Source organism: Microcaecilia unicolor, chromosome 12 (genome assembly GCF_901765095.1).
Source record: "Microcaecilia unicolor chromosome 12, aMicUni1.1, whole genome shotgun sequence".
NCBI lineage: Eukaryota > Metazoa > Chordata > Amphibia > Gymnophiona > Siphonopidae > Microcaecilia > Microcaecilia unicolor.
This window is the reverse complement of record NC_044042.1, coordinates 44,326,975-44,353,817: the sequence shown is the minus strand read 5'-3', so window position 1 is coordinate 44,353,817 and position 26,843 is coordinate 44,326,975. Positions and strand designations below refer to the sequence as shown.

Below are 26,843 nucleotides of genomic sequence, written 5' to 3'. Positions count from 1 at the left end.
ATACCTATTGAGGGATTAAACTCTGAATCAGTGTATCTCAGCTCAGCTTCACTGTCTAGGATCTCAGGCAAGACTGGACCCAAGCTGAAAAGCCTCTACAGACACCTGTCTATATGGGGGAGGATTTATTTCACAGTACTAGTAAAAGTGAAAAAAAAACAAGCTTGTCCGATCACATGATGTAGAGGCAGACTTGAGAACTGTGCTGTACATTCCAAAGGCTGCAGGCTGATCCTTGCCGAAGGTAAATGGTGGAGAATCACGCATCAGCTCAGAGAGATCAGGTAAACGAAAAGGAAAAACCCCTAAACAAGACAGAAATTTCAAGGCTTGGGTCTGAGGATAGAGGAGAAGAAAAGGCACTGTATACATTATGAAAAGAAGGCTCACAGGTGTGTAGGATTTGACCAAAGATTCAAATGGAAAACATGAAACTATGAAAACTTCAGTTGCATTTATTTATTCTTCTAGCAAAATACTTGATTTCAACATATTTACAACAATTTCCTTTATATTATACTAGTAAAAAAGGCCCGTTTCCGAAACAAATGAAACGGGCGCTAGCATTTTTTTTGTGTGTGTTTGATATAAAGGGATATAAGTGACTGGATGAAAGTGTGTGTGTGAGAATGAGATTATGTGGCAGGGTCCCCCCTTCCTCCCAGTTCCGTGGTCTTTATTTCGGTTGCAGGGGGTTCCCCCCCCTTCCCCATGCTTGGAAAGTGGGATGGAGTAGAGTGTGGCTTTGAGGGTCACATACTTTGAATCAACCTTGGAAAGTGTATTTGAGAGAGTGTGTGTGAGATGGTCTGTGTGAGAGAGAGTGAATGTGTGTTTATGTGTGCGTGACACAGAGACTGGATGCGAGTGTGTATGTGAGAATGAGATTATGTGGCAGGGTCCCCCCTTCCTCCCATTTCCCATAGAGAAACCGCAAGCGAGAAAGCTGGAGCAAACATCTGAATTTCTATTGAGATGGGGGAGAGCCGCAGTTATAGTGCTGAAAAATGCATATTCAGTGTGGTAACTGTGTAGGTCTGCCTCCAGGAAAGAGTTGAGAAGCATTGCTGTATCTTATCTGTGTGTTCCACCTCTGCTTACCCCTACTAAGATGTTTTAATGTATTATGTTGATATTGGACGTACTATATATGTAATAGGTACACTGTTATTTGAATGTTGTTGTTTTTTTACTGCTGTAAACATGTCTTGCTTATGTCCATGTTATTCTTGCTGTATACTATTTTGGGTGATTTTCTTTAAAAAGGTGATAAATAAATCATAATATATGAATAAATAAAAGAGTAGTATGATATTAGCCCATTAAAGCAGCCCCACTGTATCACTCTTTGAAGTGTAATATATCTAACAGTTAACTAATCATCAAGAAATTATTAAGTGGCTTGTCCAAAACTATTTTTACATGAAATCCAGTTTTATTTAATGCTATATATCAGTCTTGGTTTACTGTGCAGAATTTTTTAAATAATAAATAAAATCAGCCCTTAGTATTTGAAATGCTGCCTGCAAGTAATTTAACCTTACATAAGCTGGGAAAGGGGATGGGGGGGGGGGGGGGGGGGGGGGGGAGAGAGAGAAGAAAACAAAGAGAATACAAAGAATTCCAAACACTTTCAATTCCTCTGAAGTGACATCTGATCTCCTCTCTGCAGGATCCCTGCTGTTCTGAAAAGTATAGATTTTTATCTGCACGATCTTTTTGTTCAATGAAAAGCTGTTTACGGGCCGGTGCTCACATTTTACTGACACTGAGCAGGTGAGCTCAGAAGAGGAGCCAAAGTCAAATAGTTTCCGCGAAGTGGAAACTATTTATTGTTTTAATTGCACTGAAAGGGTAGAAGTCGACAGCTGCTTCTTTTTGTTTTGCTTTGCTGAAAGCCGCGTTTTGCAGGCACCCGGTTTTTTTTTTTTTTTTTAATCCTTGACTGTGAATGATGGGGAACTCTGGAATGCTTTGACACCAGAGCTGACTGTGTGTGCTGGTTTCCTCCCTGAAATTCAAGCCTCGCAGGAAGAGTTAGTTGTGCGTGGTGGGTGAGGGGTTTGCTGAGGCGAGGGATGTTTTTGCATGTCCTCGGTCAGTCCGTGAAAAGGGGAAGGGGGGTGTTGGAGTTTTCTGCATCGGCATGTGAAATATTTGTTTTTTTTTGTGTGGTAATGATGGAGTTTGCCAGCGATTCTACTGCTGCACAGACAATGAGGCTGTGTACGTGTTACTTCCCCCCTTGACGTCTCGGTCCTCTGTTCTCTGTGTTGCTCATAATGAGTCGTGCTGGTGAGTGCTCCTCCCTTCTTACCTTGTTGTTGTCTCTGATAGGTCCTTGTGGTTGCCTGGTTACGTTGTTAGAGGTTGCTTTTTCCTGATTGGTCCGTCATGCATCTTCTGTGGTTTACCGTTGCTTGGCAACGTCTTGATCCCTTCCTTCAGTTCACTGTAACTTTTCTGCCCTCACGTCATAACGTTTGACGTGAGGGCGGGGCAGAGACTTGGCTGGCTGGCTTCACCACCATGAATCCATGACCCCTTCAGGGAGTGTTTGAGTGACTTCAGAACTTGTCTTCAGAACGTTCACGGTGAGTTTTATTATATTAGATTATTTTGTTTCCTTTTGTGTGATATGGTAATCAGCTCCTTATGGTTTTCTGCAACTCTGTTCCCCCACCTTCTTACCCTCAATATTTGAGGGCTAGCTTAGCATTCTCAGTTAGAGGTGATCCCCTCCCCCCTTTTTTGTTATGGTTTGCTTTAAATCATTTTTGTAAAACTGTGAATATTGCTTATATTTCTGGACAAAGAGAAGTATCTTTGGGGTCCTTTTACTAAGGTGTGCTAACGATTAGCATACACTAAATGATAAGACACCCATAGGAATATAATGGGCATCTTAGCATTTAACGTGTGCTAATTGTTAGCACGGGCTAAATCCAATAGTGCACCTTGGTATAAGGACCCCTTTCTCTGTTATTGAAAAATTCTATAAATAATGAAAAAAATATTTACCATTTAGGACATTGCAGAGCATAGTCTAGGTGTAGAGCTCTGGGGCATTATGTTATTTTGTCTTTTCTGTTATCCTACAATGCGCACGTCTCCGATCAATTAGAATCAGCCTCTATGGAAACTCTTGATTCATCCGGGGCAGGGTTTGTGCTGTTTTTCATTTTGCTGTGAGTCTACCCTCCCCCACTAGTGGGAGGTGAATTACACTGGGAATATCGTTTTGCATCTTCCTTCCAGGTGAGAGTTCCTTATATAGACTACCCTCTGGCAACTGGTAAATTGTAAATATTTTGGAATCAAATATTTTGCTACTTTGCTTAGATGAATGTCACCTGAGAACACGAGTATGAGGTGGACAGAGACAGGATTTTAAAACATGGACATGACATCTGAAAGTCTAGGTATTAAAGAACTAGGGGTCCTTTTACTTAGGTGTGCCGAAAAATGGCCTATGCTGGTGTAGATGCTTGTATTGGATGTGCGCAGGTCCATTTTTCAGCACACCTGCAAGAAAGGCCTTTTATGGGGGGCTGAAAATGGATGTGCGGCAAAATAAAAATTGTCGCGCGTCCATTTTGGGCCTGAGACCTTACCACCACCCATTGACCTAGTGGTAAAATCTCATACGTTAACCAGGCGATAATGGTCTACATGCATACCCACGTCGATTACCACCCAGTTAGCGCTGCACGCCATAATATTTCCAGCGCTTAGTGAATGCATGTAAAAAATGAAATTACAGCCTGGGCCACGCAGTAGCCAGGCGGTAGTTCAAAATTGACACACATAGGACGCGCATAGGTGCCTACGCGGCGTAGTAAAAGGGCCCCTAAGAATCTCTTCTTCTTGCCAGGTAAAATACTGAAGAAGGTACAAATGATTTCATCCTGCACCATCTGGATGAAAGCATAGAGGTCCTGCCCAGCTCAGTTGACATCAGACCACAATCCTCCACTTCCCTGGATTTGGACTCTAGATTTAATAATTCACCTTCTTGATAAGAGCTCAAGGCAAGTTACAATTTTATTGTTTATATACCACTTTATCTGATAAATAATCAATCCAAATGACTTACAATAAATATAATACACAACACTGCACAGTATTATTTTCAGTATTAAAATCTGATATTACTGCAAGGCTGCTGGGCATCAGGTAGCAGAAAATGTGCAGCATTACAAAAGATTCTTTGCCAGTTTGCTTCCATATTACCTGGCTGCAGACTTTGACCACTGGCACTGTATCATGCTTTATTGGGCAGTGACTTCTGCATTATAGGGATGGGCAGCTGGAAAAATTTAGCTTTGTGTCACTTAGAGGAATTTAAATTTTATTTGGCTACTCTTGACTATTTTGTTGTTATGGGATAAGGTTGTTTATTGTGCACGGGGCTTTTACCTCTGACCCATCCCGCCCCTTCTGATGCAACTTCCTATTTCTCTGCAAGAGTGGGACCAGAGAGGTTAGACTGAGAACAGGAGACAGTATGACATCAAAAAGATGAAGCCAGTTAGGTTTATCTCTCGTTCCCTTTCCTCCGCAGAGCCGACATATCCATTCACCCAAAACAAAGCAAGCAAACCTATGAGCTGCTATATCCACATTGTCATTATTTATTGTTGGTAGCATTTTTATTTGATTTCATTTATATTTTCAAACATGCCAGTTTGTGCAGCATACAGATGTATACAGAGGAAGTATTGGTTTCATCGGTTAGAGTACTAATTAGTTCTAGTTGTAAATCATTGTGGGGCCCTTTTACTAAGGCATGCTGAAAATGACCTGCAGTAGTGTAGACATGTATTTTGGGTGCAAGCAGAATCATCTTTTAGTGTACCTGCGAAAAATGCCTTTTTTAAAGTTTTGCCAAAAATGGATGTGCGGCAAAATGAAAATTGCTGTGCATCCATTTTGGGTCCGAGACCTTACCACCAGCCATTGACCTAGTGGTAAGGTTTCATGTGGTAACCGGGCAGTAATGGTCTACACATGTAAAATGCCGATTACTGCCCGATTACCATCTGCGTGCCAGAAAATAAAAATATTTTCCTGCGTGTGTAGCGGACAAGCATAAAAAATGAAATTACCGCAAGGGACACATGGTAGCTAGGTGGTAACTCAAAATTGACATGCGTTGGGTGCGCGTAGGTGCCTACAAGGCTTAGTAAAAGGGCGTCTAGGTCATTTGGAGGGGCTGGTTATAGGGACTCTCTGTATTCGTGCAGAGATGTTTTCACCTAGTAAAGGGCCACCAAAACAGACATCATGTTATGAGAATCAGGTGCTTTATAAGAAGACTTACTATTTATAAGTAGAATTTCTTTTTAAAAAAACAAAACATTAATTAAGTTGAAACCTGGGATCATTTAACATCTTTTTTCCCATACCTACATCAAAAGAAAAAGATGGAATGTGGGAACTTGCTCCTTTTGTTTTGTGGAATGCAATGGTATGTTATAAAAATGCACTTGTCTTTTTTTTATTACTACTATTTCACAGGGAGGGGTATTGAATAATGAGGGAAGGTCTTCCAGAGTCAGTTTAGAGTCTGTCCAGAGTCATTCTAAATGTGCCATCTATAGCAATTCCTCCTTTCTTCTCTCCACCCCATGGGTCTGGCATCTCTAGCCCCTGCCAGCAGAGGCAATGATGAAAGCAGGTCATGCCATGGCCTTTCCTCTGCTGCATACCACCTTCTGTATTGCAGCTTCCTATGGTTGGGACATGGCAGAGGAAAGAGCCAGAGGCAGAGGCAGCCGGTTTTCATCATTCCTGTTGCTGGTAACCTGCCGTGAGTTTGGAGGATGGGGGGGTGGGGGCAGGGGCTTGAAAGAGATACTGGACCCATGTGGTATGGGGGATGAGAAAGGAAAGGATGCCGGATGTGTGTGGGGAGGATGAGGGTTCAACGGCAGGTAGTCCCTACCACTGAGTAATCTTGGGCTCTAGGTTTGCCCCTGATTTAATTGTTGATGGTAAATTTAAAGTGAATTTGACTACCATTCAATCCCATATCAAGAAAGTGCATGCGACATATCAATCCTAGATTTCTCACTTGTCATACAAAACAAGTATATATATATTTATTTATTTATTACATTTGTACCCCACGCTTTCCCACATATTGCAGGCTCAATGCGGCTTACATAGTAAATACAATTACAAAGTCTGGAGGAGAATATTACAAATTGTAGTAAACGAGTAGTTGTAAGGTTTGAGAAAATGTGAGGCTTTTTTTTGTTACATTTGTACCCCACACTTTCCCACTCATGGCAGACTCAATGTGGCTTACATGGGGCAATGGAAGGTTAAGTGACTTACTCAGAGTCTCAAGGAGCTGCCTGTGCCTGAAGTGGGAATTGAACTCAGTTCCTCAGGACCAAAGTCCACCACCCTAACCACTAGGCTACTCCACCACTCTTAAAGTATAAATGCAAGCAAAGATGGGATAACAAAAGGAAAAGAGATAGGGAAGGGTAAGGAGTAGGAAGGATGGTAAGGAAAGATAGGGGGAGGTGCATAAGGAGATTGTGAGATATAGTCTAAAGGGATATTCAATTCAGTTCACCTTAGTAACAGCAACACTAAATTTCTTCACTGCCAGATACTGTGAAGCGACAGAAAACTCTGTAAATATGCTACACAGATACTGTGTGACAAACAGAACCTATGGTGAGCAGACCAGCAACATTAGCAGATTTAGAAAAGGTTCAAAGAAGAGCAACCAAAATGATAGAGGGGATGGAATTGCTCCCATATGAGGAAAGGCTAAAGAGGTTGGGGCTCTTCAGCTTGGAAAAGGGACGGCTGAGGGGGGATATGATTGAGGTCTGCAAAATCCTGAAAGGTGTGGAGTGGGCAGAGGTGAATTGATTTTTCACTCATTCAAAAAGTACAAAGACCAGGGGACACTCAATGAAATTACATGGAAATACTTTTAAAACAAATAGGAGAAAATATTTTTGCACTCAAAGAATAGTTAAGCTCTGTAACTTGTTGCTGGGGGATGTGGTAACAGTGGTTAGAGCATCTGGGTTTAAAAAAGGTTTAGTTAGACAAGTTCCTGGAGGAAAAGTCCATAGTCTGTTATTGAGATGGACATGGGGAAAACCACTGCTTGCCATGGTACCATGGAATGTTGCAATTAATTGGGTTTCTGCCAGGTACTTGTGACCTGGATTGGCCACTGCTGGACGCAGGATACTGGGTTAGATGGGCCATTGGTCTGACCCAGTATGGCTATTCTTTCATTCTTATTTCTTATTGGGACTGCTGGCAGCAGTTATATTAGGGATAGGTTGGAAGCAGACAAAAGGACCAGTTATGGGGATTTCAAGAACCTGACTCTGATGTTTCCAACTTGCAGGCACAGATTGTTATGTAAAACACAGGATTGCTGTCTATACTAGATTTTTTGTGACATACCTCCCACCTATTGGGCATGCACTAGCGTGTCCTGACACACACTGGCCTAGATTTTCATGCCTAATTCATGAGCATAGTGCTAAAAATCACTAGTAAACTGTGGTAAGAGCTAGCACACGCATTCCAAGTTTAAAGGGCTTACCACTGGACACGCTGAGGTTTCCTGTGGTAAAATCCCAATTTGCGTGTGCAAACCATGCAATAAAAAATATTTCTGAAGTTTTCTTGGAGGGGCGTGTCTGGGAGCAGAGAATGGGTGTGACAGTGCAGATCAATTAGCATAGCCTCATTACTACATGCTGATTAATGTGGGATTAGTGCATGAGCCCTTATAGCCTCCAAAATCAGTGGTGGTAAGGACTCAGGCACTAATTTTTGTTAATGGCCACGTGCTAATGGCAGCCTTATTGCAAACATAGAAGAGGGAACCAGAGTACAACAGAACAACAAATAGAGAAAATAGCACACAGGGCCTTCAAGAACAGGTTAGCATAAAAAATGGCTTTATTAAGAGACCTGACACAGTCTGTGTTTGGGCAAACTGCCTGTGTCAGGGGTTTTTGCAGAGATCAATAATCATCTACTATGTTCCAATGGGTCAATAGAAAAAGCCAAACTTAAATCATTTTAGAAACAAACTGTATGTACACTTAACGATTTAGCTGATACCATGTAATTAGAAAACTGCAGCAATACACAGCAGCTCTTGCCATCAGAAACCAAGCATTTTATTATCCTTTGATTATACTGGTTTTGATATCCTTTGGTTGTACATGCGTGCACCCATTTCCTGCTGCCTGAGGGGGGAAGCTGCTGGTTGGTGCTGGCCGAGGTCCTTTGGGATGGAGCCAAGATGTGAAGTGAGCAGGTGTTGGGAGTGTGACTGGGTGGAGCTGGAAACGTGGCTAGAAGGAGTGGGGTGGAGTGGGGGTGGGACTAAAATCTCCCTCTCAGCAGTAGGGTTCCCTTGGCAACTCTACATAGAGTAGTATGGGAGTGTTCCAGCCAGGGGCTGCAGAGGACAGGATTTTCCCAGCTGCTGGCAGGGCTTGGGGGTCTCCACCTGCTCAGGTATTTATTGAGTTGAGGGATGCGGGGGGGGGGGGGTGGAAACTGTGTGCCCAGTGAACTTGGCTCAGGCCCACCCAAATACCATGTCTGGCTATGCTCCTGGAATAAGGTACTCAAATTTTCTTCTTGTTCATAGGATGAATAAAACACTTCAACTTTTAGAAATGTCATTTTTTTTCCTTCTACAGGACTTTTAACTGGTGGCCAGCACATGCAATCAAGATGAACTTTACATTTTATTTTCTCATTGGAATGAATGTCATCATTCTGATAAGTTATGTCTACCATAGAGGCCAAATAGAGGTATCATTTTTCCCCTTTTCAACATATGTGCAAAAAGTGCTTAGGGATGGTGCAAGATGCAATACATTCACTACTACTACTACTTAACATTTCTAAAGCGCTATTAGGGTTACGCAGCGCTGTACAATTTAACATGGAAGGACAGTCCCTGCTCAAAGAGCTTACAATCTAAAAAGACAAATGTACAGTTAATCAGATAGGTCAGACAGATTGGGGCAACCTATATGTTCGAAAGGTTAGGTCTGAAGGCATAAAAACTGTCCATAAAAAGCATGGATCACTTTCAAACTTGGGTTGATGTTTAACCAAAGTTCAGCTGCTGATCCTACTGAGGTTGGAGTCATTTAAAAAAAAGGTTTTATTGATAGGTGCATCATGGTTTATGAGCTCTATAAATATAGTTTCTGTGTACAAAAGCGAAAACTGGTAAATTCATACTTCACTGTATAGATCAGATTCGTATTCAAAAAGTAGTTAAACATGTGAAACTAGATTCTATATATGGCGCCTGAAAAATTGACACCGAAAAAAATACACCTAGGCATATTCTATAAAGTATAATTTATAGAATATGCCTAACTTTCTGCGTGAATGATAGAATATGCTGAGCGCCCGTCCACGTGACTAAATTTAGTTGCAGGCAGCTACGCCAAGTAAAATATTGGTGTAAATACCGACACCTAAATTAGGTGCAGACGGATGTATTCTATAAAAATACGCATAGATTTTAGAAATGCCCATGACCTGCCCATTACCGCATGGCCATGCGAGGAGGAGTACTTATCTCCCCCCACTGAGGTGGCGGTAAGGGCTCCCATGTTGACCCGGGTAACTGCCGTGCTAGAAAATAGTGCTCTATTTCCCCTAGTAGGGGAAATGGTGCGCGCTCGGGCTGGAACTTCTGCTGGTGCCTGCGTTGGACCAGCAGTAGCTCCATATTGGTGTGCACCATAGTACCGCTGCTTTGTAAAAGGGCTCCTGTGTGCACAAAATTGCCTTTTGAACAGATTTACCTAGACAGAAAGGCAGTGTTTTTTGTTTGTTTTGTTTTTATTTAGTCAGTTTCTGCAACATTTAGTACTAACAAGAAAAAAATTTGTTTAAACGAAGTCCACAAATAGCTGACCTAAATCTGGTTGCACAAACTTTGTGGCATCAGGTTTATCCAGATACTGAGCAATACATAGCTGATTAGGTATAACCAACTATCTGGAAAAGAAACCTACATAAAGTTACCTGGTTGTTTTTGGCAAGTGAATACCAACACCTATGTAGTCAGACATTCAGGCTTATTTTCAAAAGAGAAGGACGCCCATCTTTCGACACAAATCGGGAGATGAGTGTCCTTCTCCCAGGGTCGCCCAAATCAGCATAATTGAGAGCTGATTTTGGACGTCCTCAACTGCTTTCCGTCGCGGAGATGACCAAAGTTCACGGGGGCCTGTCGGAAGCATAGCAAAGATGGGACTGGGGCGTGATTAACACATGGGCATCCTCCAGAAGCGGAGCCAGGTTGATGGCGCGGGGGAGTGAAAGTGGACTTCTGCCGGCGCTGGTGCACATTTTCAATGCAATACATTGAGAAAAACATAGGTGCTGGACCTGGCAGAACTCCATTTGGGGGAGCAGCACCCCCCCCCCCCAGCTACGCTACTGGCGTCCTTGGCCAATAATGGAAAAAAGAAGGGCGTCCCTGATGAGCACTTGGGCGACTTTACTTGGTCCATTTTCTCTTGCGACCAAGCTTCAAAAAGGTGCCTGAACTGACCAGATGACCACCGGAGGGAATCGGGGATGACCTCCCCTTACTCCCCCAGTGGTCACTAACCCCCTCCCACCCTCAAAAAAATGTTAAAATATTTTTTGCCATGCTCAAATGTCATACCCATCTCCTTGACAGCAGTATGCAGGTCCCTGGAGCAGTTTTAGTGGGTGCAGTGCACTTCAGGCAGGCAGACCCACGCCCATCCCTCCCTACCTGTTACACTTGTGGTGGTAAATGTGAGCCCTTCAAAACCCACCACAAAACCACTGTACCCACATCTAGGTGCCCCCCTTCACCGCTTGGGGCTATGTTAGTGTTGTACAGTTGTGGGTATTGGGTTTGGGGAGGGCTAAGCACCCAAGGTAAGGGAGCTATGCACCTGGGAGCAATTTCTGAAGTCTAGGCAGTAATCGGCAGTGTATGTGCACTGAAGATTACCACCCAGTTAACGTGTGAGACCTTACCACTAAGTCAATGGATGGCGGTAAGGTCTCAGGCCCAAAATGGATGCACACCGGTTTTTATTTTGGCGCACATCCATTTTTGGCCCAAAAAAAGCGCTGAAAAATGGACTTGCGTGCCGCATCCAATAACATGCCTACACCAGCGCAAGCCATTTTTCGGCGGACCTTAGTAAAAGGACACCTATTTGAGCTAACATGTCTCATTACTCTAACATCTGAATATCAATTTTTCATCACCTGCTTTATCTTGAAGGTAGCTCTCCACTTTTTAACTTTGACATTTGGAGTTTGAATATCTGGAAAATTGTTGCTTAAAGCCCCAACTGGTCTGCATTCCAAAGTTATTGTCTATGAGCTTGAAAGATGTAAATATTCTTCCTGCATATAGGCTGACATATCAGGACTTATAATGAAGTCAATTAAAACAAAGCAATCCAGAATAATTTTCCAAGTTGTGCAACCAGCCCATTATTTATTCAAAAGCTATATTGCATCATATTTTGATTGGCCCTTGTAACTGACATCAATCTTGTGTTTTATGCCATATCTGAGGTGCACTGCAATATAGAGGTCAAACACTTTCCAGAGAAACATTTCCAAAGAAATTGCTGTCCTTTTAGGGCTAGTAGGGCTCCCCGGAAGAATAGATTTTCATATGTTGTACTATCCTACAAAGAAGCATATATGAAAATAATGCACCAAATAATTTAGTTTGTTTCACAGACATTAGAATATATGGAGGGGTATCACTATTTGGGGCTTCAAATACTGTGTAGGATTTTTTTTTCATTGGGGGTTGTTAGATAGGATTCTGATTGTATTAGATTATGTTCGTTAATTTAGAATCATCCACATATATAAATGGTGCATTTAAATGCCTGGAGTGTCCCAGATGTTTAAATGCCATTTCAGAACAGGAGCCAATCACATGTGATGAAGTAAGTATGGGTAAATGGCGAGGGGACTTGGGGAGGGTGGGGAGATGGAGTGGTCTGGGCAGGTCTACAATAGATATGTATTTGCTATTTGACATAGGGAATCTACATCTGTATTGGGAAGCCAAGATGTTGGAATATATACCTGCTCTGAGGCATATTTAAGTACCTGCTGTAGGAAAATATATAAATCCCTATGTCTGGGCTCCTTGGACATCCTCCTTACTGTCTGTGGCTCCCATGATCACCCCTCTACTATCCATTCTCTTTCCCACCACTGAAAGTAGTACTTGCCCTGTGGCACCATCCCACCACTGTGCCATCAACCCTCCCTGTGGCAGCCTCCAGTCTCGTCATCTGACAGCCTCCCCAATGGACCACCTCAACAGCAAGCAACCCCAACTGTAGGTCATACCCCTGATAGCAACCCCCTCCCTTACTGACTCGCATACCCAATGACCCCTAATGTTAACCCTTCCAAAGAAATCTTCCTCTCAAGGCAGGCCCCTCTCCCCCCTTCCTCCATATCTGAGCATGTGCTGACCACGTGGTTCCCTCCCCATATATTTATCCATATATGGAAGTCTGGCCTCTAGTAGTAATATCATGGTATTACTGCTAGAGGATTTAACAGCCATTTTCAGCCTGGAAGACCATTGTAGTGGAAGTGAGTGGGCATTGCTTCTGCTCCAGTGGACTCCAGGCACTACCAGTAAGGCCAGAGGTTGGTCTGCGAGAGGGAGAATTGCTTGTGAAGCGAGAATCATGTAGTAGGCACATGTCCATGTGTGAGAGGAGGCAGAGAGGGACCTGCCTTGAGGGGGATCCCTCTGAATCACTTGGGGGGGCTATCAGAGGGGGATTGCAATTTGAGGGGGTACTACATTGCAAGAGCTGTTGGGGGTGAGTCTGGGAGGGCTGGAAGTTGCTATGGGGAGGGTTGGGGTTGGGGGGTGCATGCTATTGGGGAGAGCTGCTGCTGTTCCAGGCCATTTGTTGAGGGAGCACTGATTTTAGAAAGCTGCTGTCACATCTATATGGAGGGAAAAGTTGCATTTTTTCCACATGCAGCTTTCTAAAATTGCTGCCCCCTCTGGACCTGGAGTGTTTTGTTTTTATTTTTATTAAATTTGTACTTTGGCATTTATGTAGAAGCAACATATAAATGGGAATAAATAAATAATATTATATTTATTCTTATCTAATAATTGTAATCCTCCTATTAATACCATTCTTGTTACTTAAGTATTCCAAACTTAGGCACCAAGAAGAGAACTGTACAAAGATGTTAAGGCATGAAGAGATGGCTATGTCCATGCCCAGTACACTTCAACAGAACGTGAGTGAAATCTTTAACAAAATAGACAAAATGGTCCCCAGCGTCACATTCACCCATATAGACAACACAACAAGTGCCAAAAACAGCAGAGCCACCCTACTGAATCCCAAAAACGTGTACTGCATTGGGGATAACCTAACTGTACAACTTGATATGTATGATTACTTGGGGAACCGAAAGAAGTATGGAGGAGACTTCTTCAGGCCAAGAATCTACTCACCAGAGCTCCAAGCAGCAGCTTCTGGAAGGGTTGAAGACCTGAACAATGGAACCTATCTTGTGCATTTCACTTTATTTTGGCAGGGAAGAGTTAAATTTTCTTTAATGGTATACCATCCTAGCGAAGGAATTTCAGCACTATGGAGAGCAAGACATGCAAGTGATGGAGTTATAAGTTTCCAGGGCAAATTTCAATATGGATCTCAAGAAGCCATCACTAAATGTGGTTTTCGATTAGATGAGCCTGATGATAAACTATGCAAATACCTGGACCACAGGGATGAAGAATCTATACATTGCATAAAAATTCCAAACCTACCTTGTGAGTCTTTGACCTATATGCGAGGTGTGAACCATAATCCTACATATCTCACAGCCTTGGAAAAACAACTCTTTGTTAGGTAGGCATTTTTTGAAAAGTAATTTGAAATTCTATGCCCACTTTTCAGTCTAAGCCAATGGTCTTAACCCAACTCTTGGGATATACCCAACCAGCCATTATTTCAGGATATCCATCATAAATATGCATGAATAGTCATTATAGATATCCTGAAAGCCTGACTGAGTGGAGAAACCCAGCTCTAACGTTCTGTGCAATCATGTAATTCCAGAGTTATAAATTCAAACAGCCACCACTGAGACCCACTACCATGGTTAGTACCAGTGCTTTTTTTGTGCCGGTACGCAACGGTACGGCGTACCGGCACCTTTTTTTGCCCGCCCCGCCCCCCCCCCCCCCCCCCCCCCGCGACACTCCAGACGAGTCCTGCACTTAGTTTTTTTTTTTTTAAAGACTCAGAACACGCGAACGATGCAGCCGGCAGCGATTGAAAGAGGCTGTCTGGGCTGGCATCTGCGTCGGAGCTTCCCTCACCCTCTGCGAGTCCCGCCTTCGTTGTTACAACTTCCTGTTTCGCGGGACTCGCAGAGGGTGAGGGAAGCTCCGACGCAGACGCCAGCCCAGACAGCCTCTTTCAATCGCTGCCGGCTGCATCGTTCGCACGTTCTGAGTCTTTAAAAAAAAAAACTAAGTGCAGGACTCGCCCGGAGTGTCGCGGGGGGGGGGGGGGGGGGTAAGGATTGGGGAGAGAAAGAGGGAAACCAACAGAGGGAAGGATTGGGGAGAGAGAAAGAGGGAAACCAACAGAGGGAAGGATTGGGGAAAGAGGGAAAGAGGGAAACCAACAGAGGGAAGGATTGGGGAAAGAGGGAAACCAACAGAGGGAAGGATTGGGGAGAGAGGGAAACCAACAGAGGGAAGGATTGGGGAGAGAGAGGGAAACCAACAGAGGGAAGGATGGGGAGAGAGAGGGAAACCAACAGAGGGAAGGATGGGGAGAGAGAGGGAAAAACAGATGGAAGGATTGGGGAGAGAGGGGAAAAACAGATGGAAGGATTGGGGAGAGGGGAAAACAGATGGAAGGATGGGGAGAGAGGGGAAAAACAGATGGAAGGATGGGGGAGAGAGAGGGAAAACACAGATGGAAGGATTGGGGAGAGAGGGAAAAACAGATGGAAGGATGGGGAGAGAGAGGGAAAACACAGATGGAAGGATTGGGGAGAGAGGGAAAAACAGATGGAAGGATGGGGAGAGAGAGGGAAAACAGATGGAAGGATGGGGAGAGAGGGGAAAAACAGATGGAAGGATGGGGAGAGAGAGAGGGGGAAAAACAGATGGAAGGATGGGGAGAGAGAGGGGGAAAACGGAAGGATGGGGAGAGAAAGAGGGAAGACGCTGGATGGAAGAATGCAGAAAGAAATAGGGGAGACACTGGAAGGTTGGGGAGAGAAAGCAGAGCTGCTGGATGGTAAAGGGGAATAGAGAAAGACTGGAGAATAAGAGGAAGGGGCATGGGGAGAACAAGGGTGAGGAAAAGATGAAAAGCCACAGGTAGATGAAGGAAATTACAGAATGGATAGTAAGAATGAATTAAATCTGGACAGAGAGAGAGCCTGAAAAATATTGAAGAAAGCAAAGAAAAAGGAGACAAAAATGACAAATGGCACAGAAGAGTTAAGCGAAAACAAAGGAAAGCAGAATCACAGACTGGGACCAATATGGAAAGAAAAACAGTCATCAGACAACAAAGGTAGAAAAAAATCATTTTATTTTCATTTTAGTGTTTGTAATATGTCCAATTTGAGAATTTACATTGGCTGCCTTATTTTGCACTGGGTATACTGGAGCTGTAAGAGCTTACAGAGATTATTTATCATGAAAAAAAATCACGTTATTTTTTTCTCCTATAGTACTATAATATTTTCAATGATGTCTGTTTATATGCGCCATGGCTGGTATAGGGGGTGTGGTTAATGTGGGTGTGGCAATCATAGGGGTGGAGCCATATGTGGTGACCCGCCCATAATGAGTACCGGCACCTTTTTTTCTACAAAAAAAGCACTGGTTAGTACTATGAAGTATTCCAAGAGGAGGGGACAGAACTGCTCTCATCCTTTTCCAGTCAAACAATAGAGAATTGAAGTAGTGCCTTCCACTCTGTGCTTGTCTGTATGTGTCTGTAAGTGCACATATATGCACATATATATTAGTATTCTAAACATTTACATATATAACACGTGCATAAATTTAGCACCTATCTGTACTATAATGAAAAGCACCTGCAATGTTCTGAAGCTGACTCCTTGGCTTCACTCAAGTGAAGGGTTCGTAAGGTTCGTTAGCTCCATAAATCTGTAACCATCTCTCTTGGCCCTGCCCCCGCAACTCTGATAGGTCCGCCGCCCTCGACATCAACATGTTTTGACGTTTGCAACGTCATCACGTTATGACGTCGAGGGCAGCGGACCTATCAGAGGCGCGAGGGCGGGGCCAAGAGAGATGGTTAAAGATTTGGGAAGGTAACGAAACTTACTAACCCTTCACTTCAATGAAGCCACAGAGTCAGCTTCACAACGTTGCAGGTGCGTTCTCTAAAACTACACAGCTCACAAATATACAAATTAAAAATCAAAGGGTGCTTAGAAGGGGGGGGAAGAGGGGGGGCAACTACCCTGGAACTAGGTGGGTGGGGGCGGGACCATGACACTGGAACTTGGAGGGAGGCCAGGTGGACCCTGGAACTGGGTAGGGGGGGGCCCTGGCACACACTCTCATTCTCGCACACACACACAATCACAGCTCCCTAATTTTTCAATTAAACATCACAGGGTGGACGGAGGGGGGGGGGGGGAACAGGAGGGACAACTACCCTGGAACTGGGAGGGAGGAAGACGGGGGGAGCAACGACCCAGGAACTGGATGGATAGATGGGTGGGTGGGAGGGAGGGCGGACCCTGGAACTTGAAGGCGGGGCGGACTCTGGAACATGGAAGGGGGGCCGGCGGACACTGAAACTGGGAGGGAGGGGGCCCCTGGCACACACTCTCATTCTCACACACACACTCGCACACAGTCTCACTCTCTCTGTCACACACACTCACACATTCACTCTCTCTCTCTCTCTCACACATTCACCCTCTCTCTGTCACACACTCACTCTCACACACACTCTGTAAAACACACACACGCCGAGGAAAACGTTGCTAGCGCCCGTTTCATTGGTGTCAGAAACGGGCCTTTTTTCCTAGTTTTATAGAATTGCTCTCAAGTTGGAAATTTTATAACAGACTTGACTATGTAGAACAGCATTTTTAACCCCCAAGTAGCTTCTTATAAAATCACATTTTTACATAATATACTGTATGTATAAGTGTTGTTGGAGGCAGAGGATAAGGAAAGGGAAGGGAAATGGGACTTGATATACCACCTTTCTGTGGTATTTTTCAACTATATTCAAAGCGGTTTACATATATACAGGTACTTATTTTGTACCTGGGGCAATGGAGGGTTAAGTGACTTGCCCACAGACACAGGGAGCTGCAGTGGGAATTAAACCCAGTTCCCCAGGATCAAAGTCTGCTGCTCTAACCACTAGGCTAAAGAGGGGGACAGAATTGGCATCTATATGTCCAGTGAGAAATTTACTGAAATCTTACCTTTAAAAAATATTGGGCCTGATATCTATCTATCTATCTATCTATCTATCTATCTATCTATCTATCTATCTAAAAAGTTTAGCTCCTAAATGAAGTCCCTGTTGAGTACTTTTACTAAGTTGCGGTAAAAGTGGGCCTCAGTGCGTATTTGTGACATGTGCTGAGGCCCCCCCCTTTTACCACAGTGTGTAAAAGGCTGTCTTTTGTTCTCAAAACGACATGGCCATTCGGTGAGAGAACCACTTGCTGTATGGCTATTTCAGGAGGGAGCACTTACTACATGCTAGGGATGGAAACTACCGCCAGGCTCCTGTGGTAGTTCTGGATTGGCATGCAGCAACTGTTTAGTAAATGGGCCCCTAAGTTTGTGCCCTATTTTCAGCCAAATATACAGGCAAAAAAATCTTTTTAAAATTAAAAAGTAACACCTAAAGTTTTTTGTTGTTCTCTTAGCAACAGCTTTGAATTTGAATGAGACATTTTACATACATATTACTATTAAACAACATTTGATTATCTTATGCTATGTTGATGTTATAAACATTACTACCTAGTGATTTTTGTGCATTAAAAATGTTTGAGCTAAAACATAGTAAAAGAATGTAATTCAAATGATATAATTAGCAATGTGTTAGAATTTCGCAGTCACTGTGAATTGTCAAAATGTCCATGTCATTGTGACATCATTAACAGTAAGCTGGTACCTCATTTTCTTTTTCAAATAATGGCAGTTGTACAGCTTAAACATTTTTGAATATGCGAAAATTGCTGGGTGGTCTTGCTAAAAAGTCTGTTGTTAGGACAGTTGTAAACAAAAAATGCAGAAAACCCTAAATTTGATTGGTAAAAGACTGAAGTGATATGAGCAGCACACAGAAGGAAATTGCAAGTTCATTTTGATTCCTCACTTCCACGTTATATTTTTGACATGAAGAAAGATTATGGGGATTAACTAAAACACCCTTGCATAATGCACACAGGGATCCTTTCACAAAGGTGAGCTAGCATTTTTAGTGCATGCTAAAAATAAGTGCGCTAAATGCTAGGGATGTCCATATATTCCTATGGGCGTCTCTAGAATTTAGCGTGTGCTAATCATTAGCGTGCACTAAAAACGCTAATATGTCTTTGTAGAAGACCCCCTAGTGATTTGGCTGTTTTGTTCTGCTTTGATTTGTTGTTGTTATTCAAGTCAATATTCAAAGCAATTTAACTGGCCAGAAATGGTTCCTGGCCAGTTAAATCGCCTGTTTGTGACTAACTTCTAATTTTTAGCAGCAGTTAACTGGTTAGTGCCACTGAAAATAACTAGCTAGCGCTGAACTGCAAACCGGCTATTTTGGGGGCATTTCGGAGGCAGAGTCAGCACTTGGTTGGTTAAATGCCGATATTCAGCACATAACTGGCCAGGATAACTTCATTAAAGTCAGTCCTATCCTATAGCTAATTAAGTGCTGATTATTGGACTTAACCAGTTATACATTAGCCAGCTCTGAAAAACTGGATATTCAATGACGAAGTCCAGGCAGGGTCCAGCATTGAATATCTGGGAATAACACTGGTGAGTGCTGATGGCTGAATATCGACCCTATTATTATTATTATTAATGTTAATATTTATACTGTCTCTTATAATTAATAGATTTTTTTGCTTTTAATGATCTAAAGGTCTAACATTGCTGTGGAAATCTCCAAAAATTTTGAGTACGTTGATGTTGGAAATTGTACCAGTGAGTTTTATTTTTTTCTTTCTTTGTGGCCTTTGGTGCCTGGTGCTCTGGGGAAGTCCTTATGCAAAATTTCCCACTGTAAAATCTGTGCCTTTTGGTGTTTGGGGCTCTGGGGAAGTCTTTCTGCAAGATTTACCACCATATAGTGCCATAAACTTTCTACCTATTGCAAAACTGCACTTTGTCTGGACTCTGGTCTGCTTTCTGTGTACAGTATTGCACTGACCGGCCAATCTACATGGTCACTGGTTCCTGAGGCACTATTGACCCTACTTGACCAGTGCTCATCTTCCTACCTTTGCCTTATGATCATCCCCTCTGTATCTGTCTCCAACATCCTTGTCTAAACATAAACACTGCTGTTGAGGCTGAGCGAATACCCCACAATCCCCCTCTGATACACTTGTCTTATCACAATTATACTATATCAGAGAAATGAACCAATCCAATCTTCAACAGGGTTTTATATATAGCATCGTCCCAAGCCAGAAATGACAAGCCACCTAGTGCTCCCAGTCCACCCACTGCATCACGGCAAAACAGTGGAGACCATGGATACTTCTCTTGTATATAATATATGTTAACCACTTTGGTTGTACCACAGACATTCCATGACCCTTGACTCTTGTGCCCTGTGCCGTTACACTGCCCACACAAAGCTCGCTACGGCCCTGGATGAAGTGAGTAGGATCTAGAGCCAGTGTTAAGTTGTTGCCAAACTAAGTAAAGATGTGAAATCTGGAAGTTGATGTGCTTCTCCATCATAAAAATGAATATTTTTGCCCCAAAATTCTTTGCCTTCTGGAAAGAGTGGGAACATTGAAATCCTCCTTCTTCCACTCAGATTCCATGTGACCTTGGGCAAGTCACTTTAGCTGGCATGTCTCAGATACACATTTTGATTATAAAATCTTTGGGGCAGGAGCTTAATGTACATGACATAATTTGGTAAACCACTTGGAGCAAAAACTTTGGGGAAATGGTCTAACAAATGCACCATGTACAAAAAAAAAAACATTGTTTAGGGGTGTTTCACAATTCTTAAAAATTTAAATTTAGAGGGATAATATTCAGCTGTGGCGGTAAGCAATTTGTAAGCCGCTCATAGCCATGGGTTGAACTAACCTCCGATATCCAGTGCTGGGTCATGTGTGTTTACCAGCATTTAATATCCTGATATGTCTGCTGACCTGGGGGTTCACTGGACACTAGCTGATATTCAGACCAGTGCCCGGTTATCTCGATGCATAAAATTAGGACAGCTGTCTTAAGTTTGCGTGCTTACTTTGTTCAGTGGTTCCCAAACTATGCACCGCGGCACCCTGGTGCGCCGCAGCAATCTCTCAGGGGTGCTGTGGTGCATCGATCCCTTTATTCCCCTCTCGCAGGTCCAGCATCTGTCACTTCCTGCTTCTTCCCTGGCCGCCGCTGCAGTGCTTGCATCTTACATTTTTGGGCCATCCACGATTCACATGGGCACTGTGGGGACTTCCCTCTGCTGCGCCTAACTCTCGCAACAGGAATTTGCATCAGAGAGGACCTGATGCAGCAGACTGAGAAGGCCCTGGAGTGCCTGTGTGAATCACGGATGGCCCAAAACTCTAGCTGCAAGCACTGCAGTGGCGGCAGGGGAAGGAGAAGGAAGCGGCAGCGATCCTGAACCTGCAAGAAGGAAGGTAGAGAGCGATGCTGGGTTTAGGGAAGGTAGAGGTGTGCTGGTGTGAGAGGAGGAGGCTGCAGGGAAAGAGACCCATATGGGGGTGTGTGGAGACCCATGTGATCGGGGGGATGCCATGGAGACCCATGTGACTGGGGGGGTGCCGCGGAGATCCATGTGGCCGGGGGGGGGGGGGGGTGCTGCAAACCGAAAATGTTTGGGAATTCCTGCCTTAGCTGGTTAACAGACCAAATATCAACACTAACCAATTAAGTTGTGGTTCCTCCCAAACTCCACCCCTGGATGGCTCCTAACCTAACTGGTTAGGAAATGGCTGGTTAGTGGTTATATTCAGTGGCACTACAGATTAAATGTCAATGACCATCGATGGCCAGATAGCTCATCAGGATTTCTCCAAGTAGGAGCTTTTCCTGCCCTGTTAAATGCCTTTGAATATAGGGCCTGTGGTGGTGGTGGTGGGGGGGGGGGGAATCCTCAGCACTCTTTGAAGATATTTTCAATTGTGCAGTATTTGCTGCAGGAAATGAACCGTCCGATCTTCAGCATAACTTAACCGCCCAGGGCTATCACGAATATTTATCGGCAGAAAGCCAGTTATGTCCCGCTGAATATTCGCAGTCAGTGCTTAGCAGCTAACCAGTTATATTATGCGATACACAAAGATATTTAAACAAAAATACTCCAGACAATTATTTTTAAAATATCAAAAATATTTATTAATACACATAATAACATTCCTACCACATTACTACCACTCAATCACACTACCAACTGCCTAGCCCAATTGCTGAAAATGATAATACAAACACATAAGCTCATTGTCCAAAATAATAATCCTTTGGGAAAAAAATTGTCTTCAAAACCGATCTGTCCACCATGTCCCAGGAATGTAGGTAAACTGCAGCAAGGCACCAAACAGGATATCATCAATTAACCAGTAAATTATAACTCCCACACAATAAATGCTGAAACTGTCATCTTTCAAAGCTGTTGACTTGCGATAAGTCCTCCCACTGGGCTCAGTTTCTTCAAATCCACCAAAGTTGGCAAAGAATACAATACTGGCACAACAAGCATTGAACAACAATTAGGCCAGCAGTTTAAAAGTAAAGTTCAAGTGCTCCTCTGCTGCCCAATGCTAAATTTAAACCAGATATTCAATGCTGGTCATCGTAAATGGCCTGGTATTGAATATCTGGGCTCACCACTGACTGTGGGAGTTAGCCGGGTTGCCTTCCATGGTCTGAATGTCGTCCCTGAAATCTTTACGTAAAAAGTGTTGTTTTAAAAACAGGGAGACAAAATTGCTTGTGGTCCTTCTGCTCAAAACATAGCCTTCAGGTTTTATTTTTAAAAGACACAGATTCTCTATTAGTCTTAACAATACCCTTCCCCTATTGTACTGTGCTGCATGCACAAGGGCTCCCCAATTCCAATGCATTTGAGTAGAAGCTCAAAATCAATCCACCTTACCCTCAATCTGGGGTTCTTCCAAGCAGCTTCTAAATATTATCTTGTGGCTGGAGGAACATTTTTGGTCACAGCTAAAGGTGCACTGTATGAAATAAACATTGTGCCAGACAGTTTGTAAGTATTTGCAAAAAGGACTGATACATATGTTTGTTTATTTTTTCAAATGTTCTAGACAGCAAAGAGGTCAACAAAGAGAAATGTAGGACTGGAATGGATTCCCCTTTCCCCAGTGGCTACTTCATGAAAAATGAGTGGCATCCTGTTTTCTGCAATATGTTTCCATACATAACCAGCGACCAGATTAACAGCTGCTTACAGGGGAAAAAGTTATACCTCATTGGAGACTCAACACTGCGACAGTTCATAATGTACTTTACAGGGGTCATCAATAGTACGTTTCTCTCTTGTTCTTTTATTGCTTGGAATCTGTATTCTCATTTTGTGCTTGTGGCTCAGGTCCTAGTACATGATCTAGTCTAGCGTTACACATCTAGTGGCATCAGCATGGGTACTGGAAGCTTTATCCAATGCACTGACCTGCTATTAGTTTCAACCCTGCTCTTGAAGCAACCACCTGTGCTTGCAAGATGACTCCATTTGAAAGGTCATGTTATGAGCTCTCAAAAGAGATTATGTGCTGGCTTTCTAAATATGCTATATATATATATATATATATATTTTTTTTTTTTGTAAAATGCATGTTTATGCTGCATGCACCCAGTGCATTAACATTCATTTCCCTGCTCTATGTCAGCAGAGGTGAAAACTGAGACACATTGACCTATATGTGTCAATTCTTAATTCTAAAATGGGGCTGTAAATGTAGAGAATACTGATATTTTCATACCGAGATGCATACCTATCCACAAAAATGCCAGGAGTCTGCCTAATGGTTTTTCTACAAATAATGCAAACTGGAAGTTTGTTCTCCACCTACCACTCTCTCATGCAAAAGAGACTGGGAGATTTTCAGCCACACACTGAGTAGTAATGCTGTTTATACTTTTCCACTGGTAAAATCTTGATAGTGTCACGGTAGCTTGAAAGGATCATACAACAGAATACAGCACAAGCAGTTTCAGTTCACAGTAGAGACATGCTGCAGACTAACTTTCCAGACCCGATGGAGAGAGAAGGGGGGCAAGTAGCCCAGCATACACGGAGAACAAGACAAGCCAATAGAAAGTGTCTCATAATACACAGGGAACTGGACATGTGCTCTAAAAGAACCTATTACAGGGAACTACAGGATTACAGGCATTTGTAGTTCAAGGGCACAGTGCCATCTAATTATAGATAATGTAAGCTGGTATAAACAATGCCTAATATATACATAAACAACAAACAGCTCTAAGGAAGGTGTAAGTGGGGGGGGGGGGGGGGGGGGGGGGAGCAAAATGTAGACATGTTGATACTGGGTTTATGCTGTATTCTGTAAGGATGTATCCATCCAGAATAGACTCTTACCCTGTTGTAGAAATGCTCCCTAAATGTACAGCCCTGGTCTGTAAAAAAAAAAAGGGTTATGGGTTCCAGAAACTACCTTGCCTCCTTTGAATAATATATATGTTGTGCCATCTAACTTAAATCAGGTTAGGCAAATACATCCAATAGAATCAACATTACATGTTACTAGACTTTTAGAAACATCTGGAGACGTTGAGGCTCTTTGAGGAACTTTGCAAGTCTAAGTGCTTTGAAAATATGCCTCTAGTTGTATCATTTGTGTTTGCTCAGGGCAAAGATTCTGTTGTGTGTTTGCATTTTCAATTTCAAAATATTTCTTGGTACCAAAGTTCGAATATATCCTGATGGTTGTAAGAAAACCCAGGAGTATAGAAAGATGTTTCTTGCTTTGATGCCGGAGGCCTTAGCTCTAGAGGCAACATTTTTTTCTTAGATTTCCATTCACATGCACGATACAGTTGTGAGAAGCTTCTTTTATATTTTATGAAGCAGTTCAGTCGTGAACGTTCATTCAGAGTAAAAAATCAGGCTTGGTGACTCCGACTCCTATAGTTTCCGTATAAGGACACTTAGCATTATGGTCTGAGAACAGTCTGCAGTTTTTCCTTAGTTTGTTGCATTGGTACATTATCTCTGTCATTTTGTTCCTTAAATCTTGGATGCCCCTTTTATGGTATTCATTTTCATTTCTAGTGTACTTGAATGTAACTCACCTTGAGCTACTACTAAAAAAGGTGTGAGTAAAATCCAAATAAATAAATAAATAAATAAGAGCATTATGCTTCTTTCTTTATGTATTTCTTGTTTTATTTGTTCTTCCATAAGAAAAATTGCTTTTCAAGATTATATTGTCCTGATGTTGATTAGTACATCAATAAAGATAAAGCAAAAACAAAAAAGGTTACAGTCAATAAAGATGGTAGATGGTACTAGAAAGTTCCACCAGCAACATGAAACGACACTATGACAATGGATACAATGCAAGAGACGCCCTCAGAATTTTATGCAAGTAGGTTTAAAAACACCAAATCACTTTCAATATGTTCATTATCTTGCATATAATTCTTAGCTTTGTGAACACTTTATGGGTCAATATTCAAATATAGCAGTTGGCATTTAAACACTGGCCATAGCATCTGAACTTATATCTGAATATTCCATGCCAGCCACTGCCTGGACATCAGCACTGAATACCCAGGTATAAAAATCAGAGCTGTAATTATCCAGATGATGCTGATTTTCAGCGCCATTACTTAGTAAGCTCTTTGGCTGTCCTAAATTATCCGGATGGTTATCTGAATACTGACACTGGATACCACTGGTTTCTAAGTAACTCCCAGCTCCATCCTGCTCTGCCCCAGCACTATCTGGATAGTGCCAGAGAGGTCTGTAGAGATTTTCAGTGGCACTATGGACCCGATTACCAAGCTTCAGTGAAATGGAGCCTAGCCTGCACTGGCATCATCGGCACATGTTTTTCATGTGCGCTGAAGCCCCCTTTTACCAACGGGTAAAAGGGAAGTCTCGCTTTCTTGCAGGAAATGGCCTTGTGGCAAGTAAAGCACTTGCGATGCAGCTATTTCGGGGGGAGACCTTACTGCCACCCATTGAGGTGGCGGTAAAGGCTTCCACGCTAACCTGGCAGTAACCGGGCAGCATGCAGCACTGCCCGATTACCACCAGGTACATTCCAGCGCTACAAATATGGGCGCGCTAGAGGTGGGAAGTACCGCTGGGCTGCTGCGGTAGCCCGGCAGTACTTCCTGTTTAGCGAGTGGTAAGCCTGTGTTGGGCTTACTGCCGCTTAGTAAAAGGGTCCCTATCAGAATAATGCCACTAAACATCTAGGTATCACCCTGGTCAGTGGCACTTATTTGGGTAGGAGTGCCTGCTAGCCATAAAAGTGCCACTGAACACTGTTCCCTCTAAGCTCAACGTATGTCCCCCAACTCCATTGCTGCCAGTAGGGAGTGGTGCTTCAATATTGTGTTTTCAGTCACTAGGGATAGGTGGGTTCCCTGGAGTCCTGCGGAACTTGCCTGTTCCTCACTATTGATAATGTGATATTGAACCAGCACCCTAGGACTGGAGGTGGTGGACTTGAATATCAGGCAGTTAGACTGTGACAAAAGAGTGATTCAACAGCATAAAAATTAAAGTAAGCTGTTTAGTTTTGCATATGGCAATAATAATCCATGTTCTTTTTCCTTAGACATGAAATATTTTAATCATCCATATGGGGGATTTAGTTATTGGGAGAAGACTCTGCTGGCTCTCAACATGGAGAAGAGCACGTATGTGCACTACAAGAGGCATGGATTTCCATTGGAGAGCTTTAACTTTTATTATTTTATGGAAGACGCATACACAAGTCGGCAAATCGATCAGCATGCAGGAGGCAAAAACACTATCATTGCTATCACCATGGGTCAGCACTTTAGACAATTCCCCCTTCATCTTTACATCAGAAGGGCAGTCAATATTCGCCGAGCTATAGAACGCCTCTTTCTTAGGAGCCCAGACACAAAAGTCATCATTAAGACAGAGAATACAAGAGACATAAATACCCATGTGGAAAGACTAGGAGAATTTCATGGTTACACTCAATATCTTGTAATGAAGGAGGTGTTTCGTGGACTTAACGTTGGTTTTATAGATGTATGGGATATGAGTAATGGTTTTGCTACTGAAGATGTCCATCCACAGCTGCATGTTCTTAAGAACATAATAAGCTTAGCTTTCACCTATGCATGTTAACAAATGTGAATAGCAGTTATAGAAATGCACTGGGGATATGTTGCCAGAACAGTACAACACAAAGACTTATTGCACATTTCCTTGAAAATACATCGGGCCCAATGTTCACCCGGTGGCAACCGCTGTTGGTGATAAACCTGGAAATTCAATGCCAGTCTGTGTTCCGGCACCAGCATTGAGGGGCCCTTTTACAGAGTGACG

General features: G+C 43.0%; 1 protein-coding gene across 5 annotated transcripts; it reads left to right on the top strand.

The window, feature by feature from the left end:
- Positions 1 to 26,843, top strand: LOC115482231 (NXPE family member 1-like). 5 transcript variants are annotated; one of them, XM_030221868.1, is made up of 7 exons: positions 1 to 284; positions 3,875 to 4,031; positions 8,706 to 8,820; positions 13,231 to 13,943; positions 19,206 to 19,267; positions 22,591 to 22,809; positions 26,098 to 26,843. In XM_030221868.1, the coding sequence occupies exons 3-7, from the start codon at positions 8,740 to 8,742 to the stop codon at positions 26,640 to 26,642; spliced, it is 1,620 nt and encodes a 539-aa protein (XP_030077728.1). In that variant the 5' UTR covers positions 1 to 284; positions 3,875 to 4,031; positions 8,706 to 8,739; the 3' UTR covers positions 26,643 to 26,843. The 5 variants fall into 5 exon arrangements, with proteins under 5 accessions (XP_030077728.1, XP_030077727.1, XP_030077731.1 ...); XM_030221867.1 differs by having other exon boundaries at positions 1 to 392; XM_030221871.1 differs by lacking the exon at positions 3,875 to 4,031.